Source organism: Scyliorhinus torazame, chromosome 12, assembly GCF_047496885.1.
Source record: "Scyliorhinus torazame isolate Kashiwa2021f chromosome 12, sScyTor2.1, whole genome shotgun sequence".
Classification (NCBI taxonomy): Eukaryota; Metazoa; Chordata; class Chondrichthyes; order Carcharhiniformes; family Scyliorhinidae; genus Scyliorhinus; species Scyliorhinus torazame.
Genome location: NC_092718.1, coordinates 85,222,982 through 85,250,310, shown reverse-complemented (window position 1 = coordinate 85,250,310; position 27,329 = coordinate 85,222,982). Strand labels below are relative to the sequence as shown.

The following is a 27,329-nucleotide window of genomic DNA, read 5'->3' as shown; positions in this document are numbered from 1 at the left end:
GGCGCAGGCCGTGATCTCGTATCCGCGCAAAGACACGCTGGAGACGACTGATGTGCTCCTATGGTGTGGTGGACCAGATGATGACGTTGTGAACATAGACGCGCACCCCATCGATGCCCTCCATCATCTGTTCCATGATTCGATGAAACACCTCGGATGCCAAGATGATGCCAAACGGCATCCTATTGTAGCAGTATCTGCCAAAGGGAGTGTTGAAAGTGCACAGCTTCCTGCTGGACTGATCCAGCTGAATCTGCCAAAAACCCTTTGAGGCATCAAGCTTGGTAAAAATTTAAGCCCGGGCCATTTCGCTCGTGATCTCTTCCTGTTTGGGTATGGGGTAGTGTTCCCTCATGATGTTATTGTCCAGGTCTTTCGGGTCGATGCAGATACGGAGCTCGCCAGAGGGCTTTTTTACGCACACCATGGAGCTGACCCATGGCGTTGGCTCCGTGACCCGGGAAAGCACTCCTTGGTTCCGCAGGTCCTGCAGCTGCTGCTTGAGGCGGTCCTTGAGTGGTGCTGGGACTCTACGAGGTGCGTGAATGACCAGGGTGGTGTCCGGTTTGAGTCGTATTCTGTAAGTGTAGGGCAGTGTGCCCACGCCCTCGAAAACCTCCTGGTTGTGGGCGAGGAGCGAGTGGAGCTGTGCCCTAAAGTCTGCATCTGGGAAATCGGACGTGCCTTCTGGAGACAGAGTGTGTGCCCACTGAACGAGGTGGAGGATCTTGCACGCCTGTGCGCCTAACAGAGAGTCCTTCGAGGATCCAACTATCTCAAAAGACAGTGTGGCTGTATATGAATTGTGTGCAACCTCGAGCCGGCAGGACCCCATGGCCGGGATAACATTACCGTTGTAGTCGACCAACTGACAGTGGGATGGCCGAATCGGTGGTTTGACCTTCAAGGTGTGGAAGGCTGACCATGCAATGAGATTGGCGGAGGCACCAGTGTCTACGCGGAATGTGATTGGTGATCGGTTGACCGTTAGGGTGGCACACCATTCACCGCCTGGATTAACGCTGTGCACTGGCATCGGCTGGTGGGTCTTACTTTGGGACATCCGATTCCTGACTATTACCGCAACGCGGAAGGGTTCCCGGTCATTGGTATCACTGGTCTGTACGTCGTCAGGGTATGACTTGGTGTATGGAGGCTGAATGGACCGCACGTCCCTGCGAGGCTGGCGGAATTGCGGAGCGTTGGCAGGTTGAGCTGCTCGACAGCAGGCAGTGTCGTGGCCCATCCTGCCACAGCGGAGGCATTGTCGTGTTTTGGCTGGACATTGCCGCTTTAAATGTGCGGATCCACAATTGCTGCACGTCGTGACGTCATGACGTTCGTTGCGCCAACGCGCATGCACGGTGCAGTCCTGCGTAGAGCGTGTGTGCGCATTACGTCCCTCTGCATCGACGTCCCCTCTTTTGGCGCGTACAAGCGCGGGAGGCCTCGGAAAGCACGCAAAATGGCCACCCTCGTCCGGGCCGCGGGCCGGGAGGAACTCGATTGACTGGACCCGTTCGGCCTCGTAGGACCCCTGCCGTGCCGATTCGTCCGCCTGGAATTGGGAGTACCGGCTGGTCGCATTTTCATGGAGGACGCAGGTTTCGATGGCGGTGGCTAGGGTCAGGCTCTTTATTTTGAGTAGCTGCTGGTGTAGGGTGTCCGAGGTGACCCCAAAAACTATCTGATCCCGAATCATGGAATCGGAGGTGGCCTCATAGCCGCAGGACTGCGCGAGGATACGGGGGGTGTCAAATAAGATTGAAAAGGCTCATCCTTACCCTGCAGGCGCTGCTGGAAGAGGTACCTCTCGAAGATCTCATTCACTTCGACACTGAAGTGTTGCTCAAGTTTTCGAAGGACCGTCTTGTACTTCGTCTTGTCCTCGCCTTCCGCGAATGCCAGGGAGTTGTAGATGTGGATGGCGTGTTGCCCTGCCGTGGAGAGGAGGAGGGCGATCTTCCTGGTATCCGATACATTCTCCCTGTCTGTGGCTTCGAAGAAGAGCTGGAAGCGCTGTTTAAACAGCTTCCAGTTGACGCCAAGATTTCCAGTGATCCGGAGCGGCTGCGGCGGGCTGACAGTTTCCATGGCGCAGGATGGCGGATCTCTGAAGAGGTGCAGGTAGGTCTCACAGCCGCTGGCGAGTTTCTAGTCCTGGTATCATGTCGTGTTGGGTGTTCCGATACACAAACGAACCAACACGGTTGTAGATGGTACAACTCTGTTTTATTATTCTGTACAATAATAACTATTAACTTCTGGCTGTTGTTTGTACTTCACCAGCTAACCTGTGGACCCAGCCCTTAGCACTACCTTAGAGAGGCACTCAGCACATGGTGTATGTCTGAGTGGCACGCTGTGAGCTCTGTGCTCTGAGCTATCTCCTGGTGGAAAGAGCGGGAACTGTGGTGTTCCCTGTTTTATAGTGCGTGTGTTCTCACTGGTGATTGGCTGTGATGTTGTGTGTGTGTTGATTGGTCCATCTACCTGTCCATCAGTGTGTGTGTGATTGCACCATGATATGTTAATATCGATATCATGGCAGGATGTACTCTGAGGCTGCATAAGGCTCTGGGCAGACTCCATTTGGAGTATTGTGAGCAGTTTTGGTCCCCGTATCTAAGGAAGGAGGTGCTGGCCTTGGAAAGGGTCCAGAGGAGGTTCACAAAAATGATCCCTGGAATGAAGAGCTTGTCGTATGAGGAACGGTTGAGGACTCTGGGTCTGTACTCGTTGGAGTTTAGAAGGATGAGGAGGGATCTTATTGAAACTTACAGGATGCTGCGTGGCCTGGGTAGAGTGGAACTGGAGAGGATGTTTCCACTTGTAGGAAAAACTAGAACCAGAGGACACAATCTCAGACTGAAGGGACAATCCTTCAAAACAGAGATGAGGAGGAATTTCTTCAGCTAGAGGCAGGTGAATCTATGGAACTCTCTGCCGCAGAAGACTGTGGAGGCCAAATCACTGAGTGTCTTTAAGACAGAGATAGATAGGTTTTTGATTAATAAGGGGATCAGGGGTTATGGAGAGAAGGCAGGAGAATGGGGATGAGAAAAATATCAGCCTGATTGAATGGCGGAACAGACTCGATGGGCCGAGTGGCCTAATTCTTCTCCTATGTCTTACGGTCTTATATCAGGCGATATTGTTTTTTTTTATAATATATTTTATTCAACTTTTTCGGCCAAACAAAACAGTATAAAGGTTTTCCCCCTTTTACAACAGCAAAACAATATAAATAACCGTGACCATATTTTAACAAGTAAATAAATAATATATAAACTAAATGGCAACTGCCATAACAAAAATAATAGCTCTCCCAAATAATAAAATCAGCAATTCAATATACATAACCAAGTACCAATATCTTTACAAAATCACCCCTGAGGACCCACCTGGGCCCCCCCCCCCACCTACCCTCCCCCCTGGGTTGCTGCTGTTACCTTCCCATTTCCTTTATCGTTCTGCGAGGTAGTTAATGAACGGTTACCACCGCCTGGTGAACACCTGAGCCGAACCCCTTAGTGCAAACTTTATCCGTTCCAGTTTTAGAAACCCTGCCATGTCGTTTATCCAGGTCTCCACGCCCGGAGGCTTGGCTTCCTTCCACATAAGCAGTATCCTTCGCTACTAGGGACGCAAAGGCCAAAACATCAGCCTCTCTCGCCTCCTGCACTCCCGGCTCTTCTGCAACCCCGAATATAGCCAGCCCCCAGCCTGGCTCGACCCGGACCCCCACCACCTTTGAAAGCACCTTCACCACCCCCACGCAGAGCCCCTGCAGTGCCGGGCATGACCAAAACATGTGGGTGTGGTTTGCTGGGCTTCTCGAGCATCTCCCACACCTATCCTCTGCCCCGAAAAATTTACTGAGCCTTGCTCCGGTCATATGTGCCCTGTGCAAAACCTTAAATTGTATCAGGCTAAGCCTGGCGCACGAGGACGAAGAGATAACCCTACGTAGGGCATCTGCCCACAGCCCCTCTTCAATCTCTTCCCCCAGCTCTTCCTCCCATTTTCCCTTCAGGTTATCCACCATGTTCTCCCCCTCATCCCTCATTTCCCTGTATATATCTGACACCCTACCATCCCCCACCCATGTCCCTGAGATCACTCTATCCTGAATCTCCTGCGTCGGGAGCTGCGGGAATTCCCTCACCTGTTGCCTCGCAAAAGCCCTCAGTTGCATGTATCGAAATTCATTCCCTTGGGGCAACCCATATTTTTCCGTCAGCGCTCCCAGACTCGCAAACGTCCCGTCCAGGAACAGATCCCTCAGTTGCACAATCCCAGCTCTCTGCCATGCTCCAAATCCCCCATCTATTCTGCCCGGGACAAACCTATGATTATTTCTTATCGGGGACCGCACCGAGGCTCCCGTCGTTCCCCTATGCCATCTCCACTGCCCCCAAATTTTCAGTGTTGCCACCACCACTGGACTTGTGGTGTATTTCTTCGGGGAGAACGGCAGCGGTGCCGTCACCAGTGCTTGTAGGCTGGTTCCTTTGCAGGACGCCATCTCCAATCTCTTCCACGCTGCTCCCTCCCCTTCTCCCATCCACTTACACACCATTGAAATATTGGCAGCCCAATAGTACTCACTTAAGCTCAGTAGTGCCAGTCCCCCCCTCTCCCTGCTACGCTGCAAGATCCCCCTCCTCACTCTCGGGGTCTTCCCAGCCCACACAAAACTCATGACGCTTTTCTCGATCTTCTTGAAAAAAGCCTTCGTGACCATCACCGGGAGGCACTGAAACACAAAAAGGAATCTCGGGAGGACTACCATTTTGACCGCCTGCACCCTCCCCACCAGTGACAGGGGCACCATGTCCCATCTCTTAAAATCCTCCTCCATCTGTTCCACCAATCGTGTTAAATTAATCCTATGTAAGGTTCCCCAACTCCTGGCTATCTGGATCCCCAAGTACCGGAAATCCCTTGTTACCCTCCTCAGCGGTAAATCCTCTATTCCCCTGCTCTGCTCCCCCGGATGTACCACAAACAACTCACTCTTCCCCATGTTCAATTTGTACCCCGGGAATTCCCCAAACTCCCCGAGCGTCTGCATTATCTCAGGCATCCCCTCCACCGGGTCTGCAACATACAACAGTAAATCATTTGCATACAATGATACCTGGTGTTCTTCTCCTCCCCTGAGTACTCCCCTCCACTTCCTGGAGCCCCTCAGTGCTATGGCCAGGGGCTCAATTACCAATGCAAACAGTAATGGAGACAGGGGACACCCCTGCCTCGTCCCTCTATAAAGACGGAAATAGTCAGACCTCTGCCTGTTCGTGATCACACTTGCCACCGGGGCCCTATATAGCAGCTGTACCCATCCAATGAACCCTTCACCAAAACCAGATCTCCTCAACACTTCCCACAGATAGTCCCACTCCACCCTGTCAAATGCTTTCTCGGCATCCATCGCCACCACTATCTCCGCCTCCCCCTCTGGTGGGGGCATCATCATCACCCCTAGCAGCCTCCGTATGTTCGTGGTCAGCTATCTCCCCTTAACGAACCCAGTTTGATCCTCATGGACCACCCCCGGGACACAATCCTCTATCCTCATCGCCATTACCTTGGTCAGGAGCTTAGCATCTACATTCAAAAGGGAAATGGGCCTGTAGGACCCACACTGCAGCGGGTCTTTATCCTTCTTCAAAAGTAACGATATTGTCGCCTCCGACATAGTCGGGGGCAACTTCCCCCTTTCCCTGGCCTCATTAAAGGTTCTCGTCAAGAGCGGGGCCAGTAGGTCTATATATTTCCTATAAAATTCCACCGGGAACCCATCCGGTCCCGGGGCCTTCCCCGCCTGCATGCTCCCAATCCCCTTTACCACCTCCTCCACATCCATCTGTGCTCCCAGTCCCGCCCTCTCCTGTTCCTCCACCTTCGGGAATTCCAGCTGATCCAGGAAATGCATCATTCCCTCCTTCCCTTCCGGGGGCTGAGCCTTATACAACCTCTCATAGAATGTGTTAAACACCCCATTCACTCTCTCCGCTCCCCGTTCCATCTCTCCCTCCTCATCCCTCACCCCACCTATCTCCCTCGCCGCTCCCCTCTTCCTCAATTGTTGGGCCAGTAACCGACTTGCCTTCTCTCCATACTCATACTGCACTCCCTGTGCCCTCCTCCACTGTGCCTCTGCCTTACCCGTGGTCAGCAGATTCCACATGTAACCTTTGTCTTTCCCTGTACAGTCCCTCCTCCGGTGCCTCTGCATATTGCCTGTCCACCCTCAGAAATTCTCTCAGCAATCGCTCCCTTTCTTTACTCTCTTGCTTCCCTTTATGTGCCCTTATGGATACCAGTTCCCCTCTGACCACCGCCTTCAACGCCTCCCAGACCACTCCCACCTGAACCTCTCCATTGTCATTAAGCTCCAAGTACCTTTCGATACACCCCCTCACCCTTAGACATATCCCCTCATCCGCCAACAGGCCCATATCCATTCTCCAGAGTGGGTGCTGTTCCTTTTCCTCTCCTACCTCCAGTCTACCCAGTGTGGAGCGTGGTCCGAGATGGCTATGGCCGTGTACTCCATCCCTGTCACCTTCGGAATCAGTGCCCTTCCCAGGACAAAAAAGTCTATCCGTGAATATACCTTGTGAACATGGGAGAAGAATGAGAACTCCTTACTCCTAGGTCTGATAAATCTCCAAGAATCTACTCCTCCCATCTGCTCCATGAAGTCCTTAAGCACCTTGGCCGCTGCCGGCCTCCTCCCGGTCCTGGACCGCGACCGGTCCAGCCCTGGATCAAGCACTGTATTGAAATCTCCCCCCATTACCAACTTTCCCGCCTCCAGGTCTGGGATACGCCCCAACATACGCCTCATGAAGTTTGCATCATCCCAGTTTGGGGCGTATACGTTCACCAGAACCACCGCCTCCCCTTGCAGTCTGCCACTCACCATCACGTATCTACCCCCACTGTCCGTCGCTATGGTCTTTGCCTCAAACAGTACCCGTTTCCCCACTAAAATAGCCACCCCCCTTCGCATCCAAACCCGAATGCAACACCTGTCCCACCCATCCTTTACGTAGTCTGACCTGATCTGTCAATTTCAGGTGCGTCTCCTGCAACATAACCACATCTGCCTTTAATTTCTTTAAGTGTGCGAGTACCCGCGCCCTTTTAATCGGCCCATTCAGCCCTCTCACGTTCCACGTGATCAACCGGGTTGGGGGGCTCTTTACCACCCGCCCCCCCCTTGTCGACTAGCCATCCCCTTTTTTACCCCAGCTCCTCACCCAGTTCCCACGTACCCGTATATCCCACCGACGGTGCCCTCCCGCCTCGACCACCCCGCCCCATAACAGCTCCCCCTTCCCCTTAGCAGCAGTAGCCCAGTTAGCTCCCTCCCCCCCCCCTCCGCTAGATCCCCCCTAGCGTAATTACACCCCCCATGTTGCTCCCAGAAGTCAGCGAACTCTGGCTGACCTCGGCTTCCCCGTTTGCCCTCGGCCTCTCACTGTGCGAGGCCCCCACCTTCCTGCGTCCCTGTTCCCGCCTTAATTACCATAGCGCGGGAACGAGGCTCGCGTTTCCCACTCAGCCCCGCTTTCCTACCCACCGGCGCCCACAGTTCCTCATACTCCCCCCAGCCCCCCCCCCCCACCCCCCCCCCAAACGAGGGTCGAGGGGAAGAGAGAAAATTTACAGGATTAAAGAGTTAACAATTGAAAAACCATCCCCGCCTCCCTTTCCTCGTCCCACATAGTCACCCCACCACTTTGCCCCAGAAGCTCTTTCTCTCGCCAGACTATTCCAGCTTCTCGTCCACTATGAATGTCCACGCCTCTTCTGCCGTCTCGAAGTAGTGGTGCTTCCCTTGGTATGTGACCCACAGTCTCGCCGGTTGCAGCATTCCAAATTTCACCTTCTTTTTGTGAAGCACCACCTTAGCCCGATTGAAACTTGCCCTCCTTCTCGCCACCTCCGCACTCCAATCCTGGTATACGCGGATCACCGCGTTCTCCCACCTGCAGCTCCGAGTTTTCTTCGCCCATCTTAGGACCATCTCTCTGTCATTATAGCGGTGAAACCTCACCACTATGGCTCGAGGTATTTCTCCTGCCCTTGGTCTTCGCGCCATAACTCGATAAGCTCCCTCCGCCTCCAAAGGGCCCGTCGGGGCCTCCGATCCCATTAGCGAGTGAAGCATCGTGCTCACATATGCCCCAAAGTCCGCCCCCTCTGCGCCCTCGGGAAGACCTAAGACTCTTAGATTCTTCCTCCTCGAATTATTCTCCAGGGCTTCCAACCTCTCCACACACCTCTTGTGCTGCGCCTCGTGCATCTTTGTCTTCACCACCAGGCCCTAAATTTCATCTTCATTTTCAGTAGCCTTTGCCTTCACGACCCGAAGCTCCAGCTCCTGGGTCCTCTGCGCCTCCTTTAGCCCTTCAATCGCCTGTGGCATCGGGGTCAACACCTCGGGCGAAATTCTCCCCCAACGGTGGGATGCCCGCCGACTGGCGCCAAAGCCGGCGCAAATCAGACGGGCATCGCGCCGGCAAAAAGGTGCGGAAGTCTCCGCATCTTTGGCAGCCTAGCCCCAACATTGAGGGGCTAGGCCGACGCCGGAGGGATTTCCGCCCCGCCAGCTGGCGGAAATGGCGTTTGTTGCCCCGCCAGTTGGCGCGGAAATGCGGTGCATGCGCGGGAGCGTCAGCGGCCGCTGTCAGTTTCCCAGCGCATGCGCGGGAGCGTCAGCGGCCGCTGTTAGTTTCCCGCGCATGCGCAGTGGGGAGAGTCACTTCCGCCTCCGCCATGGTGGAGGCCGTAGCGGAGGCGGAAGGGAAAGAGTGCCCTCACGGCACAGGCCCGCCCGCGGATCGGTGGGCCCCGATCGCGGGCCAGGCCACCGTGGGGGCACCCCCCGGGGTCAGATCGCCCCGCACCCCCCCCCCAGGACCCCGGAGCCCACACACGCCGCCTGGTCTCGCCGGTAAATACCAGGTTTGATTTACGCCGGCGGGACAGGCAATTCCTGGGCGGGACTTCGGCCCATCCGGGCCGGAGAATCCAGCGGGGGGTCCCGCCAACCGGCGCAGCCGGATTCCCGCCCCCGCCCAATCTCCGGGAGTGGAGACTTCGGCGGGGGCGGGGGCGGGATTCACGGCGGCCAACGGCCATTCTCCGACCCGGCGGGGGGTCGGAGAATGACGCCCCTCCTTCTTCAGCTCTTCCACACAGCGCCGCAGGAACTCTAGTTGCTCCGGGCCCCATACCAATCGGCCACCTTCCGACGTCATCTTGCTTCGAGCTTCCCTTCCTTGCCGCTGCTCCGAAGGATCCAATGCAATCCTGCCGCTATCCTCTCCTTTGTCCATCAACGTCCGGGGGGATTCCCTTCTATTTCACCGCACAGTGATTTTGGCCGTTTAAAATTGCCGTTGGGGCTCTTATCAAGAGCCCAAAAGTCTGTTCCAACGGGAGCTGCCGAAATGTGCGGCTTAGCTGGTCATCACCGCACCCGGAATCTCAGGCGATAATGTTAACGGTTCTCTCTCTTCATGTGTTGTCCCTCTCTCCTTTAAATCTGCCACAACCTTCTCCTCAAAGAAACAATCCTTGACCCCACCGTCCTTATAAACCCCCATCCTGGACCAACCTCTCTTTCCTCTCCAAAATTCTGTCACATGTTTTCATCTCCCGAATCTATTCACCTCTCTCCAGGAAATCCACATTTGAATCCCTCCGATCCAGTTTCTGCCACGGGGACAGTACTGAAACAGCTCTTATTAAAGTCACTGATGACATTTTGTATGACTGTGACAAAGAGAAACCTACCCTCCTCGTCCTTCTCGACCTTTCTGCAGCCTTTGACACAATTAACCACACCACCTCCTCCAATGCCTCTGTACAATGTTGTCCAGCTGGGTGGGGCTGCTCTAACCTGGTTCCATTGCTATCTAATCATAGCCAGAGAATCAGAGAATCCAATGAGTACAGACGAGTAAGACTTTGCAACATCATCACATGTACACTGACGACACCCAGCTCTTCCTCACCCCCACCTCTCTTGATTCCTCCACTATTGTTTAATTATCAGGCATTTTATTCAACATACTGCAGAAAATAAACAGAAATGTGCTCCAAAAAAATATTATTGTAGAATATCATACAATCCCTACAGTGCAGAAGGAAGTTATTCAACCCATTGAGTCTGCACCGACCCTCTGAAAGAGCACTCTACCTAGCCCTATAACCCCGTTATCCCACCTAACCTGCATAACGTATGTACAAAGGGGCATAACTAAGGGGGCAACTTAGCATGGCCAGTCCACCTAACCACCCTTCCCAGTTCATCTGCAGCTGAAACCCTCATCCAATCCTTCCTTACCTCCAGACTCGATTATTCCAGCACACATTCTACCCCCCTTAAACTTGAGGTCATCCAAATCTCTGCTAAAAGTTTCTTAACTTGCATTAATTCCCTCTGTCCTCTCACCCCTGTGCTCACTGACCTAGACTGGCTCCTGGTCTAGAAAAAGACTCTCTTTCAGATTTCTCAACCTTATTTCCTCCTCATCTCTGTAATCACCTCCAGCCCCACAATGTTGCAACATCGCTGCGCTCCTCCAATTCTGGGTGTGAGCATCCCCCGATTCCCATCGTTCCACCAGTGGTGACCGTGCCTTCAGCTGCCTGGGGTCCTAAAGCCTGGAATTGCCTCTCTAAACTTCTCCACCTCTCTCTTTCGCCACGCCTTAAAAAACGTACCTCTTTGACTGAGCTTTTTGTGACGTCCCAATATCTCGCTCTGTGTCTGGTTGTCACACTTTGTTTTATGATGCTCCTGTGCAGCACCTTGGCTCATTTAAATATGTTCACATTTGTTTGTAAATATCAGTTGTTGTTCTTTCCCCCTCTACACCAGTTCGAGTCTTCTTCCTGAGGTAATATACAATCTCCTAATTTTTCTGATCAAAATGTTATTTTATTTTATTCATTCAGTGAATGCCAAGCCATAGTCTCCTCTTTTATTGAGTTTAAGGTGATTATTCCATCAATTACTTTGTCGAGGGGGCGTTCCTCATTAATGTTAAGCATTGTTTGTGTCTTTCCATAAGTGCATAAAGTACTTTTACTGAGGCCCCAGCCACTGGAGGTTGGCTGCACAGCACCCTGGCCAGTCCTGAACCTGTTGCGAAAGAAAGACTTTGCCTTGTTAGTTTGCACCACCCCCGCCATTTAAATCAATCACAACTGGTCTCAACTCCACTTTGCTGCCAGTTCTCACATGACTCTTTACTCCCTTATCGCTCAGAAATCTGGGGCAAAATTCTCCGTTATCAGCGCAAAATCCGCCGATCGGCGCAAAAAACGGCGCAAATCCGACTTGCGTCACGTTGGAAAAATGGGTCGAAAGTCTCCGGCCCGAAATGGGCTAGAGCGACGTAACGGGATCCGCGCTTGCGCACGTGGTTGACGCCGTGCAGCGTCATACGCGCCGCACGGCGTGACGGCTCATAAGGCCGCGCTGCTCCCCCCCACCCGACCGGAACACCCGACCGCAACACCCGACTGGATGGCTGGCTGTCGCTCAGCACCGAGGTTCGAGTCACGGGATGTGGAGGTGCTCCTGGACGCGGTGGAGCAGAGGAGGGACGCCCTGTATCCCGGGCACGGCCGCAGAGTTGCCCCATGCCACAGCCGGCGTCTGTGGAGGGAGGTGGCAGAGGCCGTCATCGCTGCGGCCCTGACACCACGGACAGGCACCCAGTGCCACAAGAAGGTGAACGACCTTGTCAGAGCAGGTAGGGTGAGCCTCCCCATATCCCCCCTCCCCCATATCCCCCCCTCCCCCATATCCCCCATATCCCCACTGCCCCATATCCCCCCTCCCCCATATCCCCCCTCCCCATATCCCTCCTCCCCCATATCCCTCCTCCCCATATCCCTCCTCCCCATATCCCCCCTCCCCATATCCCCCCTCCCCCATATCCCCCCTCCCCCATATCCCCCCTCCCCCATATCCCCCCTCCCCCATATACCCCCTCCCCCATATCCCCCCTCCCCCATATACCCCCTCCCCCATATCCCCCTTCCCCATATCCCCCTCCCCCATATCCCCCCTCCCCCATATCCCCACTCCCCCATATCCCCACTCCCCCATATCTCCACTCCCCCATATCCCCCCTCCCCATATCCCCCCTCCCCCATATCCCCCCTCCCCATATCCCCCTTCCCCCATATCCCCTCTCCCCCATATCCCCCCTCCCCCATATTCCCATATCCCCCTCCCCATATCCCCCTCCCCCATATCCCCCCCTCCCCCATATCCCCCTCCCCATATCCCCCCTCCCCCATTTCCCCCTCCCCCATATCCCCCCTCCCCATATCCCCCCTCCCCCATATCCCCCCTCCCCCATATCCCCCCTCCCCCATATCACCCCCTCCCCCATATCACCCCCTCCCCATATCCCCCTCCCCCATATCCCCCTCCCCATATCCCCCCTCCCCCATATCACCCCCCTCCCCCATATCCCCCATATCCCCAAGTGAATCCAGCCCTAACCTTAACCTCTGCAATGCACGCGCAACCGATGGCGTGCATTCATATACCTGCCTAACAGTGTTGCCTTTTACCCCTGCCACCACCCCCACCCCCCCCCCCCCCACAGGAGAAGCGCGCACACAACAATAGGGAGCATGTGAGGACTTGAGGAGGCCCCGCTGATGAGAGGCCACTGACCGAACACGAGGAAAGGGCCCTGGAACTGGCTGGCGGACCTGAGGAACGGGAGGTTGCTGATGCAGAGGCCGGGGGCGTACTAGCTACTGAGCCACCGACAGCCCGTCCCCATTTCCCCCCTCCCCTATATCCCCCTCCCCCATATCACCTGATCACTGCCTGCGTGAACCATGCATGCTTCATTGTGTATCGCAGGACCAAACGTCCAGGCACCCATCCCCGCAGATGCAGACCGCCCGCAGGATGCCCCTCAGAGGCCACGGGAGACAGAGAGACCCAGACCCTCCAGCATGCGACGCCCGCAGGATGCCCCTCACACACCACGGGAGACGGAGTGACTTGGAGCAACAGGGAGACAACACCCCCGTCACGTGCGGGAGCGACCACCCAGCGACGAGGGGGGCAGCCACAGTTCCCCGTCACATCCGAGCCAGGACACCACTACCCAGGACACCACTACCCAGGACACCACTACCCAGGACACCACTACCCAGGACACCACTACCCGGGACAGCACTATCCAGGAAGACGCAATACCGGACAGTGACTCAGAGTGGATGGGTGGAGATGAACCCCCACCCCAAAGTGCCATGGACTCAGAGTGGGACGAAGAGCACGACACAACGCCACTGCTGTCACCAACACCCTCCACCATCGCAGAAACACTCACCTCGGTTGGGCACTTTAGTGATGAGGCGTCTGGTACACTCACTGGTGCGCACAACACAGCCGTCCCGGTACAGCAGGTGGAGGTAGGAGCAGCAGAGGGGCCGGGCGGTCGGAGGGCAGCCCAGCCCAAGTGAACATCTGCCGCCCAGATGGATCCCGGGTTCCTGGAATTTCCACACCCACACATAGATCCGATGCAACCACTGACCCGGAGACGAGCGAAGATGGTGACGGCCGGCTTGCGGCGGCTGCAGCCGCAGGTGGAGGAGTCCACCCGCGTTCAGGAGCTGGAAGTGGTGCCGGTCATGCGTGCCACCCAGGCCGACACCGCACGGGTGGCGTCCGCGGTGGAGGCAATGGGTGCGACAGTGTCAGACATGGGGAACGGTTTGCGAGGCCTGGGGCTTTCCGTGCAGGCGGCGTCTGTGGCCCAGGACATGGCTGCCCTCTCACAGGAGGCCATGAGCCAGTGCCAGCGCCAGATGGCAGAGGCGCTCAACACCATAGCCCAGTCTCAGCAGGCCATGGCCCAGTCTCTGCAGGCCATGGCCCAGTCTCTGCAGGCCATCGCTGAGGGCATCGGCGCCAGTGGCCATGTGCGAGCCGGTGTCGCACTGTCACAGACAGGGTTTGCCAACCCCCTGGGCTCCATGGCTGCAAACCTGCAGACCCCTGTCGATACCAGCACGGGCCTCCAGGACTGGCAGCGCCAGATGTCGGGGAGCGTTCGATGGCCAGTCCGTCGCATCCCCCACCCATGTAGAGGCCTGGGGGCCATCGGGCACCCCGAGGGAGGAGGAGGTGGTGTGGTCCGTCCCGGCTCCCCTGTAGGGGAGGTCCGGGAACACCGCGACACCTCGGACTCCCCCCCTTCCGTCCCAGGTGCATTGGGTGGGCAACGGGCAGGACAGGCTGGCAGCTCGCCATCCCAGTCGCCCGGGCCGCAGCCTGGCCCATCTAGGCCAGGACGCCCCAGGAAACGGCCGCCAAAGGGATCCAGTGTCAGAGGGCAGGAATCACAGGAGTCCACCTCCAGTTCTGCTGTACCGTCTGGGGAACCACGTAGGCGTAGTCAAAGGGCCCGTAAGGCCAAACAATTAGACACTGAGTAAGTTGGCACGGGTGCAGGGCACAGATGAGTTTTAGGGGCTAGGGCACGTGCATGAACTCGTTTGGTTATTAAAGTCAATGTTACACCTACAGAAGCTGCCTTTGTGCTCTGTCCAAAGCGTGCGGGGGTGTCATGTACGTTGCGCTCAGGTGTGTGTGTGAGGGGTGGTCTTACCTCAGCCCCAGGTGAGTCTGCCCCGTTCCCCCTGGGCCGCCATCAACATCCCCCCGGGCAGAGGACGGGACCGTGCGCTGCAGTGTCACAGCCGCATGCAGGGATGGTCCGGGTGGATGGTGGTACTGTGGCCATGGGTCAGACATAGTCCACCGATGTGGAGCCAGGAGCTCATCGCAGGGCGGGTTGTCATCATCCTCCATGGCCTGCAATAGACACGCGTCCACCCGCAACTGTGTGAGCCCGGCCCGTTGTGCCGCAGGTGGATCGGCAATGAGGGGGGGGTGGTGGGCATGCGGGTGGGGTGGGTGGGGTTGGGGAGGGGGGTGAGGGTGCTGGGTGGGTGGATGGGTGGGGGGTGTGGGTGGTCGGCTTTTGCTATGGTGTGCGGTCTGTGGCCATACGACCCGATTCCCACGCCCATCTAGTCAGTGAAGCGGGCGGCTATCAGTCTGTCCCGTGCCCGCTGGGCCAGCCGGTAACGGTGGACAGCCTGTGTCTACCCCGTCTGCCCTGACCATTACCCCCATCCCCCTCATCTGGGGAGGACTGCGCCTCTTCCTGCTGCTCCTCCACTCCGACCTCCTCTGCCTGCGGCACATCGCCCCTCTGCTGGGCTATGTTGTGCAGGACGCAGCACACCACAATGATGCGGCCGACCCTATCTGACCGATATTGGAGGGCGCCCCCAGAGAGGTCCAGGCACCTGAAACGCATCTTCAGCACGCCAAAGCACCTCTCTATCACTCCCCTTGTCGCTACATGGGCATCATTGTAGCGGTTCTCCGCCTCATTGCGTGGCCTCCGTCTAGGCGTCATCAGCCACGATCGCAATGGGTAGCCCCTGTCGCCCAGTAACCAGCCCCTCAGCCGGGGATGGCGTCCCTCGTACATGCTGGGGATGGATGACCGCGACAACACGTATGAGTCGTGTACACTGCCTGGGTAACGGGCGCAGACTTGCAGAATCATCATGCGGTGGTCGCAGACCAACTGTACGTTCATCGAATAGGTCCCCTTCCTATTGGTGAACACGGCCCTGTTATCTGCAGGTGGCCGCACGGCGACGTGCATCCCATCGATCGCGCCCTGGACCATGGGGAACCCGGCCACGGCAGAGAAGCCCATGGCCCCGGCATCTTGGCTGGCCCGGTCCACAGGGAAGCGGATGTAGCAGTGCGCCATGGCATATAGGGCATCTGTCACTGCCCGGATGCACCGATGCACCGATGTCTGCGATATGCCGGACAGGCCCCCACTCGGTGCCTGGAATGACCCCGTTGCATAAAAGTTCAGGGCCACCGTAACCTTGACGGACACGGGGAGAGGGTGTCCCCCGCCAGTGCCACGCGGTGACAGGTGTGCCAGCAGGTGGCAGATGTGTGCCACGGTTTCCCGCCTCATCCGGAGTCTCCTCCTGCATTCCTGGTCCGTGAGGTCCTGGTATGACTGCCGGGGCCGGTACACACGGGGCGCCCTCGGGTGCCTCCGTTGCCGTGGGGCCGCGACGTCCTCCTCCCCCTCCTCGTCCTGTCGGTCAGGTGTCCCTCCAGCCTGAGCGGCTGCCGCCTGCCCCTCTGCGGCAGCCTGCGCCGCCTCTCGGGCACGCTCCTCCTCCTCCTTCTCATCCAGGGCAACATGGACATTAGCGGCTGCCGCCACGGCGGCCAACATCGCTGGATGATCGGAAAACATGACGGCCTGGTTGGGGGGGGCGGGGGAGGATGACGACGTGTCATCATTGCCCATATCCCCTCCTTCCCCCCAGCCAGGTGGCATGGACCGCATGGGTCCAACTGTTGGAGGCTGGCACGTGGCCAGGTGGACCAACTCACTTGCCCTCGCACCCCCCTCCCCGGCACGGACCCCCCATCCCCCTCCCTGGCACGGACCCCCCCAACCTCCTCCCCGGCACGGACCCCCCAACCTCCTCCCCGGCACGGACCCCCCCATCCCCCTCCCCGGCACGGACCCCCCCATCCCCCTCCCCGGCACGGACCCCCCAACCTCCTCCCCGGCACGGACCACCCCATCCCTCTCCCCGGCACGGACCCCAACCTCCTCCCCGGCACGGACCCCCAATCCCCCTCCCTGGCAGGGACACCCCCATCCGCCTCCCTGGCACGGACCCCAACCTCCTCCCCGGCATGGACCCCCCATCCCCATCCCCGGCACGGACCCCCCCATCCCCCTCCCCGGCACGGACCCGCCAACCTCCTCCCCGGCACGGACCACCCCATCCCTCTCCCCGGCACGGACCCCAACCTCCTCCCCGGCACGGACCCCCAATCCCCCTCCCTGGCAGGGACACCCCCATCCGCCTCCCTGGCACGGACCCCAACCTCCTCCCCGGCATGGACCCCCCATCCCCATCCCCGGCACGGACCCACCATACCCCTCCCCGGCACGGACCCCAATCTCCTCCCCGGCACGGACCCCCCATCCCCGGCACGGACCCCCCTCCCGGCACTCCCCCGGAGCCCAGCCCACTCTAACCACCCCCCCCCCCCCCTCGCCGCACACACACACACACAGCCCGAGACACACCTCTCCTCACACATTCAGACTGCGGCCACGCCATCGCCTGCCCAGCGGCCAACCCCCCAGGCCGTCACTCACCTCCACGCTGGTCGGCGTGAACCTGGAGCACAGGGTCACGCCGATGAAAAGGAGGTTTGATTTACGTTGACGTGAACGGTCATCACGTCGACGGGACTTCGGCCCATCCGGAAGGGAGAATATCGGCAGGCCGAAAATCGGCTGCCTTGCGCAGACCCGTGCCATTCTCCGACGTCAGCGGCGCCATTAACGCCCCACCGACTTTTCTCCCTTCGGAGACTTCGGCAACCGGCGGGGGCGGGATTCACGGCGGCCAACGGCCATTCTCTGACCCGCTGGTGGGCCGGAGAATGACGCCCCTGATTCAGATTCAAATATATTCGATGACTCCACTGTTACAGCAGGATATAAACTGGTTGGAGGCTTGGGCAGAGAAATGGCGGAAGGAGTTTAATCCGGACAAGTGTGTGGTCATGCACTTTGGAAGGTCCAATGCTTGTAGGAATTACTCAGTAAATATAAGAACTCTTGCGAGTACTGACAGGCAGAGAGATCTGGACATGCAGTGCATGTCCACCGATCACTGAAAGTGGCAACGCATGTGGATAAGGAGGTCAAGAAGGCATGCTGGCCTTCATCGGTCGGGGCACTGAATATAAAAATTGGCAAGTCATGCTGCAGTTGCACAGAATATTAGTTCGGCCTCATTTGGAATATTGTGTCCAATTCTGGTTGTGACTCTACGAGAAGGATGTGGGTGCTTTGGAGTGTCATGATATTCAGGGGAACATCACAGCACATACACACATACATGATGATAGACAGATTAACGGACCAATTAGCACACACAACATGACAGCCAATCACAGACAAGAGCATACACAGGAAAAAACAAGGAACACAACACTTCCTGGGCAGTCCAACAGGAGACGGCTCAGGGCAAGGACCTCCAAGCCAGACACTCAGACAGTCACCATGTGCTGAGTACCAAGTTTGTTATGTAAATAGTTAAAAGAAATAAAACTGCGTTGTACCAATCGCAACCGTGTTGGTTTGTCTGTATCTCAGAGTACCCAACACTTCATGGTACCAGAAGTGAATCAAAACCTACCCACAAATCTGCCATCCTGCGCCATGGACACCGTCAACACACCACAGCCGTTGCAAATCGCTGGGAACCTTGGCGTAAATTGGACGCTGTTCAAGCAGCGCTTCGAACTCTTTATGGAAGCTAACAAAAAACAGGGCGCCTCGGACAAAAGAAAGACCGCCATCCTCCTCACCACCGCAGGTCAGCACGCCATCCATGTCTACAACTCCCTGGTGTTCGCGGAAGGCGAGGACAAATCTAAATATGACACGGTCCTCCTCAAGCTCGACCAACACTTCAACGTTGAGGTCAACGAGAGCTTTGAGAGTTATGTCTTCCAGCAGCGCCTGCAAGGTAAGGATGAGCTCTTTCAGTCATTCCTGGGCATCTCCGCATACTCGCGCAGTCCTGCGGTTACGACACCACCTCAGAGTCCATGATCTGGGACCAGATCGTTTTTGGCGTTGCCTCCGGCAGCCGACGCCAGCAGCTTCTAAAAATAAAAGGCCTGACCTTAGCATCTGCAGTGAAAGCCTGTGTCCTGCACGAGAACGCGACTATCCGCTATGTCCAATTTCAGGCGACCGAATCGGCGCGGAGGGGGTCCTACGCGATCGAATCGGCAAGCCAGGTGCCCCACGAGGCCGAACGGGTCCAGGCGATCGAGTTTCTCCCGGCCCGCGGCCATGACGAGGGCGGCCGTGTCGTGCGCTTTTCGAGGCCTTCCGCGCTTGTGCGCGCCAAAACCTACGGCGACACTGAGGGACGTGATGCGCAGGCGTGCCCGACGCAAGACCGAACTGCGCATGCGCGGTGGCGCAACGAACGCCATGACGTCACGACGTGAGGCAACTGTGGAACTGCACATTTAAAAGGGCAATGCCCCGCAAAAACCCGACAATGCCTACGCTGTGGCAAGATGGGCCACTACGCTGCCTACTGTCGAGCAGCTCAATCTGTCGATCTTCCGCATCTCCGACAACCTCGCAGGAACGTGCGGACCATTCAGCCTCCACATCACGACATCTAAACCGACGACACAGATGACCAAGACGCCTTCCGGGTTGCGGTCATTGATGGGAACCGGGTCAACACCATCAATCCGGGCGATGAATGGTGTGCCATTCTGACGGTCAACCGATCGCCGATCACTTTCCGTCTGGACACTGGCCATGAAGGCCAGACCACCAATCCGGCCGTCCCGGTGCAGGATGGTCGACTACAACGGGAACGTTATCCCGGCCATGGGATCCTGCCAGCTCCAGGTGACACACAACACACACACTGCCACACTCTCGTTCGAGATAGTCGGCTCATCGAAGGACTCCCTGCTAGGTGCACAGGCGTGCAAGGCTCTCCACCTCGTGCAACGAGTCCACTCTCTCTCTCCAGACGGCACATCTGACTTCCTGGATGCAGAGTTCAACGCACAGCTCCAATCGCTCCTCGCCCACAACCAGGAGGCATTCGAGGGCATGGGAACACTGCCATACACCTACCGAATTCGCCTCAAACCAGACGCCATCCCGGTCATTCACTCACCTCGCCGAGTCCCTGCGCCACTCAAAGACCGCCTCAAGCAGCAGCTGCAGGATCTCCAGGACGAAGGGGTCCTATCCAGGGTCACGGAGCCAACGCCGTGGGTCAGCTCCATCGTGTGTGTCAAGAAGGCCTCCGACGAGCTCCGTATATGTTTGACCCCAAAGACCTCAATAACAATATCATGAGGGAACATTATCCCATACCCAAACGGGAGGAGATCACCAGTGAAATGACCCAGGCGAAAATATTTACGAAACTGGATGCCTCTAAGGGGTTTTGGCAGATCCAACTCGATCCGTCCAGCTGAAAGCTATGCACCTTCAACACCCCTTTCGGCAGATTCTGCTACAACCGGATGCCATTTGGCATCATCTCGGCATCCGAGGTCTTCCATAGAATCATGGAGCAGATGATGGAAGGCATCGAAGGGGTGCGCGTATATGTGGACGACGTCATCATCTGGTCCACCACATCGCAGGAGCACATACATCGTCTCCAACGCGTTTTTGCCCGCATACGGGAAAGCGGCCTGCACCTCAACCGAGCCAAGTGCTCCTTTGAGTTGAAGCTCCTGGGGGACCATATCTCCCGGTCAGGGGTCCGTCCGGATGCAGACAAGGTGAGCGCCACCACAGCCATGCCGCAGCCGGCCGACAAGATGGCTGTCCTACGCTTCCTTGGCATGGTCAACTTCCTGGGGAAGTTTATCCCCAACCTTGCCTCCCACACGACGGCTCTTCGCCACCTCGTCAAAAAGTCCACAGAGTTCCAGTGGCAACACACACACCAGCTGAAATGGGAGGAGCTCAAACTCAAACTCACCACTGCACCGGTATTGGCGTTCTTCGACACGTCTCGTCCCACCAAAATCTCAACTGATGCCAGCCTAGCCGGCATTGGAGCAGTGATCCTGCAGCGGGATGACACGGCATCATGGGCCCCAGTTGCCTATGCATCACGAACCATGACCCCCACAGAGCAGCGCTACGCGCAGATCGAAAAGGAGTGCCTGGGCTTGCTAACCGGTTTAGACAAGTTCCATGATTATGTATATGGTCTTCCCCGGTTCACTGTCGAAACTGACCACCGCCCCTGGTCAGAATAATAAACAAGGACCTGAACGAGATGACCTCCTCGCTTCCAGCGCATCCTACTTAAACTCAGGAGGTACCACTTCCAACTGGTCTACACTCCAGGGAAGGACTTCATCGTAGCGGATGCCCTATCCAGAGCAGTAAGCACGCCGCCAGATTCGGAGGGGTTCGTCTGTCAGGTCGAAGCGCAGGTGGCCTTCACATCGGCAAATCTGCCAGCTGACGACTCCAGTCTGGCCCGTATTCGCCGCGAGACTGCGGCCGACCCCCTTCTACAACGTGTGATGCGCCACATGACGGGAGGGTGGCTTAAAGGGCAGTGCACGCAGTTCTACAATGTCCAAGACGACCTGGCCGTCATTGATGGTGTCCTTCTGAAGCTGGACCGGATTGTGATTCCGCACAGCATGCACAAGCTGGTTCTCGACCAACTACACTAAGGCCACTTGGGGGTCGAGAAGTGCAGACGGAGGGCCCGAGAGGCAGTATACTGGCCGGGCGTCAGTGACAATATTGCCAACATGGTGCTCAACTGTCCAACCTGCCAAAGGTTTCAGCCAGCGGAACCTCCTGAAACGCTTCTGCCCCATGAGCTGGTGACGTCCCCCTGGGCGAAGGTGGGTGTGGACCTATTTCACGCGCTCGGCAGGGACTATGTCATCATCGTTGACTACTTCTCCAACTACCCAGAAGTCATACGCCTGCACGATTTGACGTTGTCTGCTGTCATCAGGGCTTGCAAAGACACCTTTGCTCGCCACGGCATTCCGACGATTGTCATGTCGGACAATGGGCCCTGTTTCGCCAGCCAGGAATGGTCATTGTTTGCTACCTCGTATGGCTTCACACACGTGACATCCAGCCCTCTGCACCCCCAGTCAAATGGAAAGGCGGAGAAGGGAATTCACATTGTCAAGCGGCTCCTCTGCAAGGCTGCTGCTGCCGGGTCGGACTTCTGCCTCGCCCTGCTGGCCTATCGCTCGGCCCCACTAGCCACTGGTCTCTTACCAGCACAGCTGCTGATGGGTCGCGCCCTCAGGACCACTGTGTCTTCCATCCTGGCACCAACAATAGACCATGCTCCGGTACTGCATAGGATGCAACTGCAGCGTGGTCGCCAGAAGAGATTGTACGACATACGGGCGACTGATCTTCCCTCCCTGGCCCCTGGAGACGACGTCCGCATCCACCTACCAGAAGGTTGCTGGTCAGCACCTGCTGAAGTTCTCCGACGTGTGGCTCCCCGCTCATTCCTGGTACGCATGCCTGATGGATCCGTGCGTAGGCGCAATCGCCGGGCTCTTCGCCTACTTCCACGCTCACAACGAAACCTTACACTGACGCCGTGTCCTCCTGTGCTTCCTGATAGCAACTTTGTGGAGCTGCCTGCTACCATGCCCCTTCCGTCACCGCCCGTGGCAAGGCCCGCACCTCAGCCGGTGGTTCCGGACCCACCCTTGAGGCGGTCAACCCGAATTCGTCGCCCACCTACTAGACTGGACTTATGAGACTGTTTCCATGTTGAACTCATGCAACCACTGTTTTAACCTGTCTATGTTCTTATCGTTGCAGGAATTAATTTTATCGTTCCACATTTCCATGTTCTTTGTTATGGTACAACCTCGTTATTACGTCACACCCGACATCGCCCCTTGTATATAGTTAAGCCCCATGTACATGCTGTAAATATTACACACACACACACATTTAGCTGCACTCAGTACACATCTCTATTAATAACGACGTAGGCACATAATCTTGTAAAAAAGGGAGGATGTCATGATATTCAAGTGAACATCACAGCACATACACACATACATAATGATAGACATATCAACAGACCAATTAGCACACACAACACGACAGCCAATCACAGACAAGGGCATACACAATACAAAACAAGGAACATGACGCTTCCTGGGCAGTCCAACAGGAGACGGCTCAGGGCAAGGACCTCCAAGCCAGACACTCAGACAGTCACCATGTGCTGAGTACCAAGTTTGTTATATAAATAGTTAAAAGAAATAAAACTGCGTTGTACCAATCGCAACCGTCTTGGTTCGTCTGTATCTCAGAGTACCCAACACTTCATGGAGAGGGTACAGAAGCGGTTTACTAGGATGTTGCCTGGTATGGAGAGCATTAGCTACGAGGAGAGGTGAGATAAACTTGGTCTGTTCGCACTGGAACGACAGAGATTGAGAGGCGACCTGATAAAGGTCCAAAAGAGAATGAGTCGCGTGGACAGAGTGGATAGTCAGATGCTCTTTCCTAGCGTAGGAGAGTCAAGTACTAGGGACATAGATTTAAAGTGTGTGGGGAAATGTTTAGAGCGTGGCATGTTTTTTACACAGAGGGTGTAATATATGGAATATATGGAACGTGCTGCCTGGGGTGGTGGTGGGCGCAGGTATGATCGCGGCATTTAAGGGGCATCTGGACAAACATATGAATAGGGTGGGAAGGATACAGACTCCGTAAGTGCATAAGGTTTTAGTTTAGGCAGTTACCATGGTTGGCGCAGGATTGAAGGGCCGAAGGTCATGTACCTGTTCTGTATTGTTCTTTGTCCTCTTCTAAAGAGAATTCCACAGACTAACCACCTGCTGAGAGAGGAAATTCCTCCTCATCTCCTTCTTAAATGGGAGACCCTTATTTTGAAACTGTGTCCCCGGTTCTAGATTCTGAGAAACATCCTCTCAGCATCCACCGTGCACACCCCTCAGAAACTTACCTGTTTCAATAAGATCACCCCTCATTCTTATGAACCTCAATGAACACCGGCCCAACCTGCTCAACCTTTCCTCATAAGATAACTCTTCAGGAATCAGCCCAGTGAACCTTCTCTTGTCTCCAATGTAACTATGTTCCTTCTTAACCAAAGAGACTGAAAGAACTCCAGTGTGGTCTCACCAATGCCCTGTACAGTTGCAGCGAGACTTCCTGACTTTTATACTCCACCCCACTTGTAGCAAAGACCAACATTCCATTTACCTTCCTAATCACTTGCTGTACCTGCATGCTGCCTTCTTATGATTCATGTACAAGGACACCCAGATCCCTCTATACCGCAGCATTTTGCAATTTCTCTCTATTTAAACAACATTCTGCTTTTCTCTTCTTCCTGCCAAAGAATTGCAGTCCTCCTCAGTATTGACTATCCCCCCGATACAGTCCCATTGTGAATTTTGAGTCTGGCGGATGTACAAACCACCCAGTGTTAAATATTGATATTTCTCTCCCCAGCTGAACTGTCACAAGAGTGGAAAGGTGAGACTCCACAACAGGTGACAGCGCAGGAAGGTTTGTGTGTACAGATTCCGTGTCATTACAGTTATCCATTGTGTCTGGGAAACCAATCGAGAGGCGGGCTCTGGTTTAATGAGGAATCGGGAAGATCGCAGATCGTCTTTCACTCCAAGGATCACAATCACAAGTTGCCACGGTTCCGCGATCGGACCCGGCTGTCTGGAGACCTGAAAGATGGCGACTGTTCCCTGATAATAAACAATATCAGGCAGGAAGATGCAGGACCTTATTATTTCAGAATAGAATTTGACGGTGGTCCCAGCCATAGTTATCACCCTGTAACCTGGCTTAATGTTTCTGGTAAGTGCTGGGTTATAATTACTCAACAATTCACATTCAACACTCATTGGGAAATAACACAAACTGTGATGTTTCCAAATTGAATTCATTTCTTGTTTTCCAACTCAAACTTATAGTTTGTTCCAAGTCACAATTTACAAGGGAACAGGTTGATGATTCATTCAAAAGGCTGGTTTGCTGATCAGGATTCATTTATTTGTATCCATGATTACTGATTTAAATTACAAGCACAGATTAAAAATCCCGAGAGGGAAATTGAAATTGCAGTGTCAGGGTTAACAGAATGGACATGCTAATGTATGACGTAGATGATGATGTATCATTGACATCGATCAGTCATGTGTCAGACTCCGAGACAGAGGGGTTGGAAACATTCCCAGGAGCAACATGCTCACTCTGTCACCTGTGTAGCGACAGTCCGAATGAACAATTGTTACGTTAGTACCAGAGCATGTTGACAGTCTGTTCGATAACCTAGAACCTCGCCAAGAGACCACAGACCAGAGGGACCATCCAAAAAAAAACAACAAACCTACTTTGTTTCTCTACTCCAAAAAAGTAAATTTCCCAATAATAATCTAGCATTAGAATGATCAGATATGTTACCGAGACCTTGACGGGATTCTCCCCTAACCAGCGGGGTGGGTCATACCGGCGCCGAGGAGTGGCGTGAACCACTCTGGCGTCGGGATGCCCGGAAGGTGTGGAATTCTCCGCACCTTCAGGGGCTAGGCCAGCGCCGGCGGGGTTTGCGCTGCGTCAACTGGCGCTGAAGGGCCTCCGCCGGCCGGCCCGAGTTGGCGCATGCGCGGTAGCGCCAGCGTGTGCTGGTGTCATCCCAGCGCATGCACAGGGATATTCTCCTCCGCGCCGGCCATAGCGGAGGGAAAGAGTGCCCCACGGCACAGGCCCACCCGCAGATCGGTGGGCCCCGATCCCGGGCCAGGCCACCGTGGGCGCCCCCCCCCCCAAGGCCAGACCCTCTTTATTTCACTTTCTCCAATGTTTCCTCAATCTTTCAGAAAAGAAAGGTTTGTATTTTTTTAAATTATAAACTGAGAGTACCCAATTCATTTTTTTCCAATTAAGGGGCAATTTAGCACGGCCAATCCACCTAGCCTACACATCTTTGGGTTGTGGGTGCGAAACCCACACAAACACAGGGAGAATGTGCAAACTCGACACAGACAGTGACCTGGAGCCAGGATCAAACCCGGGTCCTCGGCGACATGAGGCAGCAGTGCTCACAGCCACGCCACCGTGCCGCCCGAGGTACGATACAGATGTTCTCACCGGGATATCTTCACTAATTGCTTCACTAGGTCTCTGCATCAAATAAATTCTCAACCTCGGAGATTTCAACCTCCACCTTAACCCATCTTGCTCTCTCTCCTGAGTTCACATGCTTTCTGATATGCACACGGAAAACATTCTCCTCAGAGAGCATCGCCTGCTGCCAATCATGGATTTTCTGTCACTTCGATCGAGACAATCCAAGCAGCTGCCTCTGTCGTGACTCTCCATTTCAATAATCCACTGGGCCAAACCTCCACTGATGCCCCCCAAAACTCTTTCCTCCCCTGCCTTTTCCCTGAACTCACATCTTTCTCCAGTTTCTCACCTATGGTCCTCGTGTCCTTTCTGAATACATCTTGTTCATGAGAGCCACCTCCGGTACCTTAACCCTATTCCGAGTAAATTGCTGACCACACAACTTCCCCTCCTGATCCTTGGGTTCATCAAGGGGAGGTCATGTCTGACAAATCTGTCAGAGTTCTTCGAGGAAGTAACAAAGAAGTGAGACAAAGGAGAGCCAATGGACATTATTTATTTAGATTTCCAAAAGCCTTTGACAAGGTGCCCACAGGAGACACAGGATGGGGGCGGTGGGGGAGGGGAGGGTGGCGGCGGGGGTGGTGTGGGGGCGGAACCTGCTGGTGCCACGTCCCTGAGGGAGACGGTATCCTGGCGGCCGTCGGGGAATGCCACGTAGGAGTACTGTGGGTTTGCGTGGAGCAGGTGCACCCTTTCCACCAACGGATCCGCCTTGTGGAGCCGCACATGTTTACGGAGAAGCAGGGTTCCTGGAGCTGTGAGCCAAGTTGGGCGTGATACCCCGGATGTGGACTTCCGTATTTGGATGTACAAAGCTCTTGGTGCTCCCGGAGTCCAGGAGATCACATGGCCGTTGACTTTCACACTGGTGGATGTGTTGGTCAGAGTATGTGGTCGGGGCTGGTCGATTGCCATGGATGCAAGTCGTGGTTGATCGTCGGGTAGTGAGGCGGCCGCTGAGTTGGGGTCCTGAAACGCCATTGGTCTCCATGTGTAGCGGGGTGGACAGATGCGGTGCCCGGAGGTCCTGGGATCACAAAATGGCGGCGCCCATGGAACGGACGTTGCGGGGGTGGAGCAAGATGGCGGCGCCCATGAAACGCATGTGTTTTGCGGGGGAGAAAATGGAGATGCCCTTTGCTTGCACATGGCCTGGGGAGGAGGGGAGGATAGCGGCGCCCATTGTCCATGACCGGGGGGAGTGGGGGCGACCGCTGCCGCTGAGCGGGCCTGGCACACCGCTGCATAGTGGCCCTTCTTCCCGCAGGCCTTACAAAGGGCAGCACGGGATGGGCAGCGTTGGCGGGGGTGTCTTTGTTGGCTGCAAAAATAGCATCGGGGCCCCCCGGAGATCACTGGCTGGCACGTAGCACAGACGTATTGGGTGGGTCATGCCCCCGCTGGGGCCTCTGCCTGTGG

The 27,329-nt window shown here is 55.8% G+C and overlaps 1 protein-coding gene across 1 annotated transcript in view; it reads left to right on the top strand.

Annotated features, from left to right (window-relative positions):
* Positions 1–27,329, top strand: part of LOC140387070 (polymeric immunoglobulin receptor-like) — a 183,583-nt gene that overhangs the window by 86,505 nt on the left and 69,749 nt on the right. The window contains exon 6 of the mRNA XM_072470080.1: positions 24,213–24,575. Within this exon, the coding sequence (XP_072326181.1) occupies positions 24,213–24,575 (363 nt within the window). The remainder of the gene's footprint in view (positions 1–24,212; positions 24,576–27,329) is intronic.